The sequence below is a fragment of the Calypte anna genome, chromosome 9 (assembly GCF_003957555.1).
Source record: "Calypte anna isolate BGI_N300 chromosome 9, bCalAnn1_v1.p, whole genome shotgun sequence".
Classification (NCBI taxonomy): Eukaryota; Metazoa; Chordata; class Aves; order Apodiformes; family Trochilidae; genus Calypte; species Calypte anna.
Window position 1 is genome coordinate 10,032,377 of NC_044255.1, and position 14,801 is coordinate 10,047,177.

The following is a 14,801-nucleotide window of genomic DNA, read 5'->3' on the forward strand; positions in this document are numbered from 1 at the left end:
GCTGTTCAGAGGGGCATGTGAGAAAGAAAAAAGACATATGTTATCTTTATTGTCTTCAGAGTGACTTTTTTGTAGTTCACAATATTCTGGAGATGTGGATCTGCAAGTGTATCCCCCAGACTCAGGAAACCCTTTTGAGAGCAGCCCTTGCTATAGTATTGTGCTCAGGAGTTGTGCATTCCTGAGTTTTTACCTGTATCTATTAGCAACCTGCCATGACTGGTCTGCTGCTTTGTAACCGAAGCTGGAGGAACTGTGTTGGCTGGAGCCTTGCTGACAAGCAGCAATAAAATGGGGAAGTGCCCAGGTCTATGGGAATTTACTATAGAACCATGCAAATGAGCCTGGAACAGGGAATGTGTTGGCACTTGTTGAGATGGTCCCTGGATCTCAGCAGTGTGGGCAGCAATAGCTGCTGTCTTATTTGACAGGTTCAGGATGTGGTTTCCAGGGTTGGCCAGGGGAGGTAACAGGTGAGCTTAACACACAAAGTGTGAGGGTGGTGATGCATTCTACAGGGGCTGGCCAGATCCTTTGCTGTGTTCAGCTGGATGAAGTTTCATTCAAGGTTTAATGGACTCTCTGCCTGGTGACAGCTTTGCCAGCAGAGGAGATGTCTGTGTGTAGAGAAGAACTGTTAGCTGCTGTGGGATGTGTTATGAAGTGGAATAAGTTGCTGCACAGTATTACATTTATTTTTGAAAATGCTTTCTGCACTGGATTACCTTTCTGCTCCTCTAAATGAGACAAAGTCTTATTTTTTTGTCAATATAAAAACCTCAGACTTCTTTTATTTTTCCCCCAGCTAAATCTTTATTGATGTGCTGTTTTAAACCATTTACCTCCAATAGTCAGACTATCATAATTCACATGTAGGGTTACTATGGTATTGATTTAAAAGCAGAAGGAAGGAAAGATAATGAGTCAGTGGATATGCTTTCTGAATCTGTTTGCAGTTCAGCAAAGTACTGCTTGTCCTATTGATAGAAAAGTTACTTTAGTAATACATTTTACTGTCAGTACTACGGAATCATGTAAACTGCTTTTAAGTTTGTAAAGAGAAACAACAGAAAAATAGGTAGAGATAAGAAAATGAAAATCATAGTTCTGGATAACTATTGCAAACAGCACAGAGTTGAACTACCGAAAAGTAAGTGATCTTCAGGTGCTAAAGAACGTATGATAGTGTCTCCAAAACTGACATCCTTAGGTGTGTGTGTTTGTGTGATGGAGATCATAGCTAAGAAGATATATAGAAGATGATAGGGTAGAGGAAGAAGGCATAGTCTAAGGATAGGCTAGTTTTGGAGAGAGGAGTGGTTTCTTGGTTTGAGTGCTGACCAAGATTTTCAAGCATTTTTAAAATGATCTGCTGCATTGGAAAGCACTGCACAACACTGCAGACTTCATCAGGCTTTTGGTTTTGTTACAAACAATTGAAACAGCTGTCACTGTAAGTCTATGAGACTTAGTTCAGGAAAAGATGACATACCTTTAAGTTACAGTATTACTTCTTGGCAAAGATATGATGTACAAATTCATTTTCATTGAACTTTCAAGAGGTTGTACATTTTGAAGATTAAATATATCCTTAAAATACCCAACTGAAAAATTACAGAAGAAATAAAAGGGTAGTTGTCATAAGGAATTAGCATGTATTGATAGGACTCCTTTCTCTCAAAAGTTTCTCCACATACAGGGTTGCTTCCTAGTTCATAGAGTTGCAGTGTAAAATTGGAAGGCTTGTGGAACAAGGGTTTGGTCTGAATGGCTTACAGGTCTAAGGGAGTTTGAAGTCCAGGAATGCAGTTCCTGCATTGCAGTGGACCCCTGAAATACCAGCTGTTCTGTATTTGTTATGGACTTTAACCCTCTGCAGCCTGTTTAAAGTAATGGCAGATTAACCCTTAGGTACATTTAATTCTTCAAATAGAGAGGTAGTAAAATTGATAGTTTATGCATCTGAATTCCTTCTGTCTGTTGCTGCTAACTGGCAGAAATGTGGCAAGCACAAATATTTTCTGAATATCTGTATGTGTGGTTTTTTCTTTTCAGAGCAAGTGACTTGGTAATGAAAGTGGATGCTCTTCTTTCTGCTCAACCAAAAGGCGAGGCAAGGATTGAGTATCATTTTTTTGAAGAACAATACAGGTATAGGATTGCTGGCACTTACTGAGAAATATGCTTTGCCTTGTTTTTAACCTTTCCATGGTTTTAAGTTAAATTTAACTTCAAAACAAAACAAAACAAAAAATCCAAAGTAGCAGTAGGAATGTCCCCAGTGGTTTCCAGGGCACAGTAAGATTCCAGAAGTTAATTTTTTTCTATCTACATGTCTCTGTACATTTATATGTATTTTTTTTTCCTCCATCTAGTTTCAGGAGGTATGTAGCATTTAGGAAGTAATTTGACTTCAGAATGAGATGGATAGTGTTTTTTCTAGGTTTATCCAGACTTTTCATATTTTAAAATTGCTTTTTCTTCTGTTTAGTGCAGTTAAACTGAGACCAAAAGAGAGGGAGACATACTTTGATGTTGTGGCTATTGTTGATCCTGTGACAAGGGATGCTCAAAGACTTGCTCCATTGCTTTTGGTACGTACATGACATTTAGTGCATTTTATGGCAATTTTGAAAAGTTGTCTCAGTTCAATAATTTTGGACTGGTTTTCTTCCTCCCTGACTGGATGATGACCAAGGGCCTTCTAATAGTTCATCTGAGTTGTACAGTACATTTAGCAGTGGAAAAAAAACACAGGTAACACAGGTCATATGTCTCTTGAAGGTCTCATCAGTGGTCAGCTTTCCTAGTTAACATTTTAAGGGATGCTTTTTTCTCATTCTTTTAGGTTTTGAACCAGCTGATAAATATGAACCTAAGAGTGTTTATGAACTGCCAGTCCAAACTTTCTGACATGCCACTGAAAAGGTAAGCTATACCATGCCAGGGGCAAGAGAGAGAGAGAGAAAGAAAAACCTGTTGGTATGTACAAGCACAGATGTCCTGTAGAAAGTCTCAATAACTGCTTTGGGATTGTTTATATAATAGCACAATTTCCCACAGAGAATCTGGGAATCTGTAGATAGCATGAGGTAATTCTGCTCATTTACAAGTTGGGTGCATTTTTATTTATTGAAATATATTTTACATACATATATATATAAATATACACATATATATATAAAACAGTTAAATAACTTAGCTACTGAGTCTTGCACATTCTGCTTGGTCCTTCAAGATGAAAATTCTGACCTGATCTAATGTTAACACCACCTGTGGTGCTTTGGACAAAGTCTCCTATACACAAGGGGGAAGAAAAATTTGTTGTTGGGCTTCTGAGAGACAGTGGAGGTCTGGGAGAGCCAATGCTGTCAGAAAGTTCAGTGAGAGTGAAATATCTGCAAAGCTTGGCAGAGGTATGTTCAGGCATTTTGTTTTTGAAATTTCAGCTTTTATCGTTACGTTCTGGAGCCAGAGATCTCTTTCACAACAGATAACAACTTTGCTTCTGGACCAATTGCCAAATTTTTGGATATGCCCCAGTCTCCACTGTTCACTTTGAATCTAAATACTCCTGAGAGCTGGATGGTGGAATCTGTCAGAACCCCATATGACCTTGATAATATTTACTTAGAGGAGGTAAGAGAAATTGATGTGCATTTAAATTGTGTTTTTCCAAGGCTTATTTATGTAATGGGAAAGAAAAGTGGACTTTAAAAATGCTACTACATATACAACTGTGGATAGTAACACCTTTTACGTTTGCAGACCACTAACCGTGTTCTAGGAGGGCTATCAGCTCACTGATAGCAAGATTCTGTTCTCATTTACTTGTGGATGCCTGAATCACAGGTTGAAAAATACTCTAGGCTTGAAGCAGCTCCTACAAATGCTTCCAGTGTATACAGTATTTCAGAGTATCCTGAACCAGAAACAAATCAACTCTTTCTTGGACATTCAATTTTTTTTTCAATTCATTAGTTTAAAAATTCATTCACACTAGAACTTCCCATAGCTGATGTCACAACTGAAAATAAGGGTTTTTTTTGAAACCTCCCTTTAGAAATTTTGAAGTAAGATCAAAGTGCTGTTTGAGTAAGTAAATTCTGCTTCCTTTCGTTTGCCCTGAGAAGCCACTAAGCTGATTTTAGTTGCCTCTTCATTTTTCCTTTCATCAGCTTTTGTTACTGGCCAAACATTTGTGTGGCCCACAAAAGGATATTCAGTATCTATAAAAGGGTAAATCCATTGCAACAGAAATCCACTCAGTTGCAGGAGGTTTAGGGCTGGACTGCTGCTAGAACAGGCCTTGAATTACGTTATGGGAATAATGATCGTGACAGTGCTCCCTGACATACATAGGGATAAAGTAGGGAGGAAAGAAAAATCTAAAGAGGTAGAGGTTAGTAGTGAAGTATGTGTGTGAAATTTGTCAATTGAAGGAGCTGAGCTTTTTGAGGCTTTCTAGGTATTTTCTAAATAAAATTACTCTGGTAAAATAAAGTAAGGATTGTTTAATTGCTGTGGCTACTTTGGAGAATAATTGAGTAAATAAAAATTTGCGCTTCAGAGGTAGTGCTGAATTCAGCAGTATCTTCTCCTCAAAGGTGGATAACGTTGTAGCTGCAGAATACGAATTGGAGTATCTGCTCCTGGAAGGACACTGCTATGATATAACTACTGGACAGCCACCTCGGGGACTCCAGTTTACTCTGGGAACTTCAACCAGTCCTGTCATTGTTGATACCATTGTGATGGCCAACTTGGTAAGCATACAGTTGAAACTGGAACACCAAACTATCTTCCAGCCACCACAGTGATTTTCATTGAGTAACAATGATTTTACATTAGGTAACTGCTGGAGTGTGGGCTGTGCATGTGTGCTGCTAATGCTCCACAGTTGCTTGCAAATATATCAGAACCACATCATTCATGATGCCTAAAACCCCACACTGTTTTTCTCTTGCTTTTTTCAAGTTATATTCCTTTCATTTCAGCTTGCTGAGAAGAATGTTCTGAAATACCTTAAAATGATACCAATATTCTTAAGCAACCTCTCTCCAGGCAGTTCTGTTTTTTTCAGGCAGGGTACTCCTTAGACTGTCCACTCTGGTACTGTAAGCCTTGGATGGACAGCTGTCTTGTTTTGGGATCCATTTCTTCAGGGTATCTGTAGAACAGTTCATAAGAGTCAGCAGGAATATTTGACATAGTAAAAAAGAAAGGAAGTATGAAAGAATGAGAATTGCTTAATTTAGTTGGGAAGAGGTGAGGGAGATCCCTGCAGCTGCCTTTATAAGGTAGCTGCAGAGGGGATCAGTCTGTGTTCAGTCTATGCTGGGCAATGAGACAGGTAACAGACTGAAATGGCAAAGGAAATTAGTCCCTGGAATATTTTCTTGGCTTGTAATGTTAGTGGAAAACTGGAATAAAGTGTCTGCTCTGGGTTTTGGAATCTTTAAATCACCTGTCACTTATCTTCTATTTCTTTGTGCCTCTTCTTAGCCAAAATACATCCTAAAATGGTGTAATGCCACAGTATGCAATGCTATATTTGGAATCCTCTTCCATAGTGTGAGGAAGTTTTGTTTTCTGTTGTATTGTTTTGTTTCTTTCTGTTGTTTTGTTTGTTTATGTTTTGGGGCTTTTGGGGGGTTTTTTTGGTTGGTTTTTTTTAGGTGGGGGTTTTTTCCTGGTGTTTTTCTTTTTTTTTCTTTTTTTTCTTTTTTTCTTTTTTTTTCTTTTTTTTCTTTTTTTCTTTTTTTTCTTTTTTTTTTTTTTTTTCTTTTTTTTTCTTTTTTTTTTTTTAAGCAGAATGGTTCACATGGAATTGCATGTATTTGGCATCACAGTACAAAACTGGACAGGACACTTAAGTATCACTACAAATGTTTGTATCTTCTATAAGTGTAATTGTCCAAAAAAGAAAATATTCAGATCTGTAACTTTTGTTTTGTAGGCAGACCTTTCATGGACTGCTCTGTAGTTCCCAACTGGTGTTTAGAAATTCACTCACTCCATGAAGGGAAACTTTTGCAGGAAAACTTTGATTGTACTCTTCCCATCAGGACTCCCTGAAGACTTCTGTTACCTAACATAATGCTAGAATTTTTCATATTCCTGTCATTTATGAAAGAAACAATTATTTTGACTGGAACCTCTGGGATTTTTCACATGTTCTTGGGGTTTTTTAAGGCCTTGTGGTTATGTTAATCATCTGGCTTTCAAATAACTATTTCAGACATAAAATAGTGGGTAAAATAAATATTTAAAAACTTTTTTTCTGTCTTTGCTCTTTCTGGAAACTGACAAATATCATTTTTGCTTTTCAGGGTTTATTCCAGTTAAAAGCCAACCCTGGTGCATGGACTCTAAGACTCAGAAAAGGCAGATCTGAGGATATCTACAGAATCTACAGGTAGGACAGTATAGAATATACTTAGTCATTTACTTCTGGAACTTCTGAACTAGGTAGGCATGTAATATGGGAATCTAATAGTTCCCTTGTCAAAGTGTAGTAAACTGAACAGAAAATAACTTCTGTTCAGTGTGAAATGTAATATAAGGGGAAATGAACAAATTTATTTAAAAACCCAGTGTGTGTTCCAATACATGTATTTATTACTTTGGGCATGTCCCAAACCTGTTTTAGAGTGCTAAGGCTTAATACCATGTAGAAAAAGGTGTAGAAGTAATAAAGCACCTATTTCTGCTTTGTAGTAATGGCCAGTGTTTTACTGTATTTTCAGCCATGATGGCCACAGACTCTTCACCTGAAGCCAGTGAAGTTATTGTTGTTCTCAGCAACTTCAAGAGCAAAATTATTAAAGTGAAGGTGAGTTAAAAACTAGAGTTGCTCTTAAGAAAGACCTTTTGATCAACAGTGGGGAAGAAACTGGCTAAGGCCTGATGATTCGTTCCTGCAAGCATGAGGTAGTTTGGATGAAGTTCTCATCACAAAGTATAATGGAGACAATTATCTGTAGATTGGTGTTGGTTTTTGCACCCAGGCCAGAGCTTAACTGCTGTTGCTTTTGTATGACCAAGAGAAACAATTATGTTCATGTTTTACTGACTCGGTTGTGCTTATAACTTAAAAAACAAAAAGTCAGGTTTTATGTCCTATAGATGTCCAGTAATAAACATCAGTGTATCCATTGATCCAGAATTTTATGTTGCAGACATATTTGACTTACCTGGCAAAAAACTTTCTATCAGAGTGAAAATTACATTTAAAAAAAGTTAAGTTAGAAATCTACAGTATTTTAGGTTGGCTCTTAGATAGCTGAAAAGTTTAAGATAAGTGGGGGTTATAACACATCCTGCTCACACTTCTTTACATGATTGACTTGTACAGAGTAATTCTGGACATTCTACTGACTTTTGCTTTGTTGCATATCTGCTTTGGAGTCTCAGTGGGGATAATATCTCTTAGAAAAAGAAAGTAGTAGGTGTGTGGGTTTGTGGGGATGTTAGTTGGGGTTTTTGATTTTTCTTTGCCAGTCTCTTATCATCAGTGATGGTCACTAAAACTTAGCAAAGCCTTTTAGCTCCAGACTAGCATGCTTTTGGTGTTTGAAACTCAGTTTCCTACTGAGCTGTTCCTCGGCAGTTAGGCTACCTGTCAGCTCACTGGACATAATTTAAACGGATACAAACAGATCCATGTCAAAATAACACTCTGCAGATGTTGTCCAATATTGTTCACTCACTAAAGCAAAGTTTTGCTTTGCAGGTTCAGAAAAAATAGATATGATGAATGAAGATCTCCTAAGTGATGGTACCAGTGAGAATGAATCTGGATTTTGGAATCTCTCAAATGGTAAAACTAATTCAATAACAGTCTGCAGTCTCTTGAACTGGATAAGTATTGCATGATACAGCTAGGTCTGTCGTACTCCACAGCCATCTATTAGGGCTGCTCAATTAGGGCTTGCATCTGCTTACCTTTCATAGGACTCCTCTTTCCTAAAACTGAGCTGCTGCTTTGCACAGCTTACCTTCCCTTGCCCTAGTGCCACTTGCATGTCTGAAAACAATCTGGAGTTCCATGTCAGCAGCAACCTTCCAACTACACAGATGTTTGTGTATAAGCTATTGGATCTTCCACGGCTGTGTCTGTAGCACTCTGCCTGTAGAGGATACTCCCACCAGTGGAAGGGATGACCCAAACCCCACAGCTGCACTACCTTAAAGCAGCACTGTAGCAATTTATAATCTGTTGCACTCTTTCTGTGTAGCTGGGCCTTACTATCTGTCCATATATAAAGACATTGTCCTTTCAGGGTTTCACAGGAGGACAAAAGAGAAGATGTGAAACAGGATAAAGATGATGTACTAAATTATTCTCTGTGGCTTCAGGACACCTGTATGAACGATTCCTACGGTAGTTCAGAATTTATAATCTGAGGGTCTCAAAGGTGCAGGAGCCCTGCCTTCAGCAAGGAAAGGGTCAAAGTTTGCAAGATTATTAAAAAATAATTCAGCAGTTCAGAAATCCTCTAGAATTTGCATCTACTGTATTATAGAACTTTTGCCTGCATAATTATATTACCAAATCAACCTAGTTTATTAGTTGGTATGTTGTTGTCCTAGTATTTTTTTTGCTACAATATAACCAAATACAAGTGTATTGTTAACAAGTTATAGAGTAGTCATAACAGTTTTGGAAAAGAATCTGAAGTTCTGTTCTCCAAGAACTGTGAAAGCCAACAAGTTGTATATTCTCTGACTAGCTAAAGTACACAGATTTGGGTGGTGGGTGGTAAAATCAAGCAGTTTGCAATAACTGAAGCTACTCGCTTTTTCTTCATGCATGAAGATCAGTTATGTGCAATTGGTCTAATGTAAAACACCAATTGTGATCTGTTACACAGGGGTCTCTAGTGGGTGGCAGATGTTCCTGTAAATGCTTTTTTTTTTTTTCTTTGATAGTATAATGATGTTGTCTGTACTGAAACATACTAAGACTCCTTTAAAGTTTTGGTTCTGAAGAACTACTTATCACCTACATTCAAGGTTTGTTAATAATTAGAAATTTAGCATGGGGAAAAGTTATTTAAAAAAGAAGGTTTTAAGTTATGCATCATTTTTTGTCTGTACTGTATATACAGTTACTTGTCTGTATATCTTCTATTTTGACTAAGCATCACACTGATACAAGCTGGTGGCTCTGCTAGAAAGCTTTGAGAAATTGACAGGTTGACAGTGGACTGATCATGAAGGTAAATATTTATGAGAACAGCATACATTAGGAAATCACACTTGAAGAATCTGGCTTTCTTTTATTATTATTATGTGACTTGCCCAAGAAAAATGTTGATTTTAAGATGAAGTTCTTGGCTATATCTTATATCTAAAATAGAAGAGCTGAAAGACTATAGGAAAAACCTACCAGAGGTGTAAAGCCTATGACTGGTATGGAGACAGCTTCGTAGGGAGAGAGGGAAACCAGAGAACTGGAGTGGTGCAGGGTAAAGTGTAGATGAGTCCTGGATGATACCTGGAAATATTTACCAATGTTTATTTACCATATTGGTTATTTACCAATATTTACCATCAGGAAACAAACACTAGGAGTCAGTACAGAACCCGGAGGTAAAGGATGTCAAAATGTTCAGGAATGGGCAACCTCTAACATTTAATATTAGGAAGTAGCATTTCTGAGAGAATCTTGCATGGTCTCAAGGTATAGTTGTCAGTGTCCACACTGCTGTAGCCAGGTCCTGTGTTGGACCAGCATCCCTTAGCTGAACCCATACTCTCTCAATGTCAGGGGAGCCTCACAGGGAGACTGTGAACTGATTGGCAGTGGGCCACATTGTTTTAGTAAAAAATTTCTCTCGGTTCTGTTATTTTATATTACAATTTACACAGTTTTGTACAGCCTTAAATAACTCCAAACTGCAGAATGTTACGTTTTGAGTAGTGTATTCTTTTAAACTGGTCCCTGGATCACCATGAAGTGGCTCATAACTAAACATGGGGGAAAATGCCAAATATTCAGTTGTCTTGTGATAACTGGTTTTAATTTTGTAATCATTGTTCTGCTGGGGGTTATGTCTTTGCAGTAACCATGGAAGTGTCATTATTCTTCATACTATTTAATTTTCTAATGTTCTGTGCCAAAGTTGTAATACACTTTTCTTTTTCCTGCAGAGGAACAAGGAATTGAGATAAGCTCCCTTTTGCTCTTCCCTCTGCAGGAGTTCATCCCATACATGGCAGAGAAGTATAATTTCCAGTATGAGCTGGTCCAGTATAAATGGCCACGCTGGCTTCATCAGCAGACAGAGAGTATCATCTGGGGTACAAGATCCTCTTCTAGATGTGCTCTTCCGTAGCTGTAGATAAAATTATCTTTGTGGATGCTGATCAGGTAACAGAGAGGTTGGAATTAACATTTTTTCTTTCTGTTTTCTTATCTCTAAGATTAATACGTTCTTGAATACAGTTTCTGTATCACTGGAAAGGTTGCACGTCTGAGCCTCCCACAGGCATGACTGGGGTTCATTCTGTAACTATAGCATGCTCAGTGAGTGCTGTCTATCTGTTCCCACAAAGATGGGTTTTGTTGCCCTGTCTTTTAGTTTGTCTGGTTCTTCGTTCCCTCACTGTGATTCCGCCTAGTTTGCCAAATAGTTTCTTGTTCACTAGTTCATTTTTCCAGTTCTGGCTGTTCTGCCAGCCTGCAGTTCACTTAACCACATGCAGTATTCCTAAGCTGCCAAACTCCTCCATCTCACACCCCCCTGCTTTTACCTGGTCAGACCCAAGTGGCTTTCAAGGGCAGGAAGTCAGATCCCTTGTGCATGAAGCCTTGTCCTGCTGCAGAGCACATGGTGTCGGGAGGCTTTCTGTGTGCTTGCTGATGAAATGGTTTGTAAGTTCAGGATTTGGCAAAAGTGCTCCTTGGAAAATAGATGTGAAACTGAGATGTATAGATAATCCACACCTAAATATGAAATGCCTTAGTGTTCCAGCATGTGCTCAGTATAATCCTGTGTCAGTTAAAACTATTACAACTTATGCTTTAAGTATCACCTAGGACACATTTCCACCTACTCTGCTCCATTTAAAACAGTTTTGCCTGTTTATAAGAGATATTATGCATTGTTTAGCACCAGAGTGGGTATTGTAGAGTATACTGCTACAGTATCTGGTTTCAAAAAGACATTAGAAAGCTTCACCCCTGGAGGGTGCAGACTTTTCAAGAGATGGAGGATACCAAAGAATCACAGTAGAGAATTCTCCATGTTTAGTAAGGAACAATTTGGTATTTGGCTGTCAACCAACCTCTGTTAGATTATTTCACAAGATCTATTTAGTGCTTCAGCTTTAGGGCAGGAGAGACAACACCTTTTGCATGAGTTTTTGTACTATATATACATAATGCAAAAGACTGCAGATACACAGATAATTCTCCTTAACCCGTTTGCTCAATCAGATAAAAGAAATCCTGACTAGCATTTCAAAATAACCTGTGGCAGGCTCTTACAAATAAAAATAAAATGTCCTTTCCTCAGATTGTGCGCACAGATCTGAAGGAACTAAGAGATTCAACTAGATGGTGCTCCTTATGGATAACTCCATTCTGTGACAGTCGAGAGAGAAATGGATGGCTACAGGTCTGGGAAATCAGGATACGGGGCAAGCATTTAGCTGGAAGAAAATACCACAATCAGGTAGTGAAGAATTCGTTTTTTTCAAGTAGGGAGAAGCTTTGCTCCTGAGAATTACAGAAAACTAGCTGAGATTAGGACGCCTGCAGTGAACCTCTTTTTGCTAACTGTTGCCTCCTAGAGGTTCCATTATTACTGTTCCTATGGTTCATTTGAAGCTCTAGGGACACTAAAGTTACTTTCAGCATGCTCCACTTTTAGAGAGAAGAAAGGAAGCTTTAACAAACCGAACATCTTCATTTGTAGTAATTAATGTTGAAGAAGGACTGCGTAACAGCAAAAGATAGAGCTAAGATAAAAGCTCAGATAGAGCTGCTGAAAAAATTTTCTGTGACGTGCCACTGCCACTGCTTTCTGCTTTGTGTTGGGTAATTTCACAGACTGCTACCAAAAGATTGTTTTAGCATGTTATATATTGGGCTCTATTAAGGCTGCAATAAGCTGCCCATCAGTCAAATGTCAATTACTAATCCTGTCATCTCCATGTAGTGCTCTGTAATGTTGTGGATCTGAAGAAGTTCAGAAAGATAGCAGCTGGAGATCGACTCAGAGGACAATATCAGGGGTCTTAGCCAGGATCCTAATAGTCTGTCCCAACCCTTGACCAGGTGTGATTCATTTCTTTTTTGGTTTTGTTTTGGTTGTTTACTGGGGTGTGGTGGCAGGTTGGGATTTCTTTCTGCCAAGCTTCACTCACAGCCAGACACCAGTGGGAAGCCCTGTTATGCCCTGCCTTCAAAATGAGAACAAGGTATTGATAGCCTCAAATATAACTGCTGGGTGGAAACAAAGCTATTTCAAGACAAATATATAACACAACTGGGTACTTGTTCTTGAGCTGTCCAGCTCTGAGGACTTTACTCTTCACTGACTTTAATAACATGGAAATAAGGCTCATACCATAATGGTGGGTGGAAAAAAATAACACAGTGGTTTCAGCATTAAGAATAGTCTTCCAACCTGGTCCAGGACAGCTTTGATACCTGATTCATATTACTGCTTAAATAGTTTGCTTAATAACTAATTTCAGCAAAATAAGATGAACAGTTATAATATGCAGGGTTTTTTCTCAAAGGACCTTTGTTTGGAATGGAATGAAAGGTTGATTCATCACTTTTTATTTGCACTGGAAAAACACTCTACAAAAAATTAAACCTCTGATACTGTCTGCTTTAGGGGAGGTTATTCCTCTCACCTTGTACCCTGTGGAAACTTCTCTAATTCTGTGCTTCACAACAGGAATTTGCCCAACAACATGATCCACCCAGGTGCCAATTAAGTCACTTCCACAGGAGTGGCTGTGGTGTGAAACATGGTGTGATGATCCTTCAAAGAAGAGAGCAAAAACCATTGATCTGGTAAGTGCAGTATTGCTCCTCATTCTTGTGTCACAATAAAATCAAGTGACCAGTTTGTTGAGGCATTGTCCTTACTTCAACTCTATGCATCTCATCCAGTGTTGTTATTCTAATGTTTTCAGTACTTCCTTTTTTCCTCTATCTTACACATTCTCTTACCTGGAGCAGTGGCACTGTGATGATTGGAAAGTATTTCACACTGTACTCTGGTAATTCCGCTGGGGGAAGCAAACCTCTATCCAGTCAATAAACCTCTTGTATCCATTAAGTGTCTGATTAAATTAAATGTTTCTTTGCAGTGTAATAACCCAATGACCAAAGAGCCCAAGTTGCAGCAGCGATGCGTATAGTTCCAGAATGGCAGGACTATGATCAAGAAATCAAACTGCTCCAGAGCCTTTTCCAGCAGGAAAAAAGAAACGGAACACCAACTACGATGCCAGGAAACATGCACATGGTATCTTGCTGCTTTCTCCCTACTCTTTTGACTTTATTCCTCCCTGTTTGGTCTGGGGTTAAGGTGTGTGCTCATAACCAAAAGATGTAGACTGCACCATGCAAAGGCTGGTGTGAGACCTGTCTTACCTTGTCTGTGTATTTTAATGGGACAAAAAGGCCTTGCTGAGGGAGGCTGGTGCAACTTAATATGTCTCGGAGAACAGGAAGCCAAGTTGCATGCTTGTTCCAACTCTGTTAAAGACCCTCAGCGTGCCTGCAGTTACATGTGCTTGGCCTTATCTTAACTCTTAACGAAAGCCCAGCCATACACAATGGGTATGAAGTGTTCTTCTGTCACTGGTAAGCTTGCGAAGAACAAGTCTTTGGGGTTTATATACTAATTTTCAGACCAGTCTGACAATTGAGGCAGGTGGAAATGCAGTGCTCATTTTTCTTTCCTCTTCTACAGATCCAGCAGCACATGTGGAATTATGATCCATAGAGAAAATTCAAGTTAGACTGTTTCATAGACAATTTTTATACTGAAAGCTAGTTTTTTTCCAGTATGTCCGCAAAACTACTGAATAACTGAATGGGATGATGTATGCTTTTGTATTACTTGCGTTTGTGGGTTGATTTCTGCATATGAAATAGGAATCTGGATTGAGTAGGAATTACATTACTGGCTTTTGCACCTAGTGTGGAGACAAAAGGAGCCCATGATGGAGCTTAGGCATTTCAGAAACCAAAACTGACCAAATGCCACATTGGAAAGCCACAAGTGTGGTTACTCAGCAACTGCTGTCCACTCCACCATGATGAACATCCTCTCAGCTCAGATCTCGACTTGAGAGCCTACGGACATCACTACGCACCCCACATGATAGACATAAGACCTGGATAGCTAACATTAGTCCGCTAAAGTGTCAACTGAATGGTGATAGTTTTTTTCCCATGGTAACATTAAAAGGCGCAAGAATCAATGCCTTGAAATTTGGATACGTACCGTAGGTTTATCAAATGGTTGGAAATACTCTCAAGATTTGTTCAGTATGCCCTTGATTTTGTAACAAATCCAGCGGTAGTTTGATTTTCTGTTTCTTGTTTCAATTATGCCTGATTTTTAGACTTAGCTTAATTAAGCCAAGTTACCACAACTATTTAAATTCCCACTCAAATCTGAATGCCTGAGCTTACAGAGTGAGTGGAACATTGAACGTGACAGCTCAGTGCAGCCCAGCCCTCTGACATGGATAAAGTGACCTCCTCCTTTCCGCTCACTGCTGAAATTGGTCTGCCAAAGGTGGTAGGGCACTTACTGTGG

At 38.8% G+C, this 14,801-nt stretch overlaps 1 protein-coding gene across 1 annotated transcript in view; it reads left to right on the forward strand.

Moving 5' to 3' along the window:
• UGGT1 (UDP-glucose glycoprotein glucosyltransferase 1) overlaps positions 1-14,292 on the forward strand; it is a 41,359-nt gene extending 27,067 nt beyond the window's left edge. The window contains 25 exon segments of the mRNA XM_030456295.1: positions 2,056-2,151; positions 2,492-2,594; positions 2,849-2,928; positions 3,450-3,639; positions 4,608-4,766; positions 6,333-6,418; positions 6,750-6,759; positions 6,761-6,839; positions 7,742-7,822; positions 8,285-8,341; positions 8,344-8,386; positions 8,935-8,987; positions 8,990-9,018; positions 10,206-10,305; positions 10,308-10,378; positions 11,526-11,557; positions 11,559-11,650; positions 11,653-11,679; positions 12,168-12,244; positions 12,246-12,289; positions 12,921-12,945; positions 12,947-13,039; positions 13,339-13,372; positions 13,375-13,496; positions 13,947-14,292. Of these exon segments, the coding sequence (XP_030312155.1) occupies positions 2,056-2,151; positions 2,492-2,594; positions 2,849-2,928; positions 3,450-3,639; positions 4,608-4,766; positions 6,333-6,418; positions 6,750-6,759; positions 6,761-6,839; positions 7,742-7,822; positions 8,285-8,341; positions 8,344-8,386; positions 8,935-8,987; positions 8,990-9,018; positions 10,206-10,305; positions 10,308-10,378; positions 11,526-11,557; positions 11,559-11,650; positions 11,653-11,679; positions 12,168-12,244; positions 12,246-12,289; positions 12,921-12,945; positions 12,947-13,039; positions 13,339-13,372; positions 13,375-13,496; positions 13,947-13,979 (1,816 nt within the window). The 3' untranslated portion in view covers positions 13,980-14,292.
• Positions 14,293-14,801: the final 509 nt, after the last annotated feature.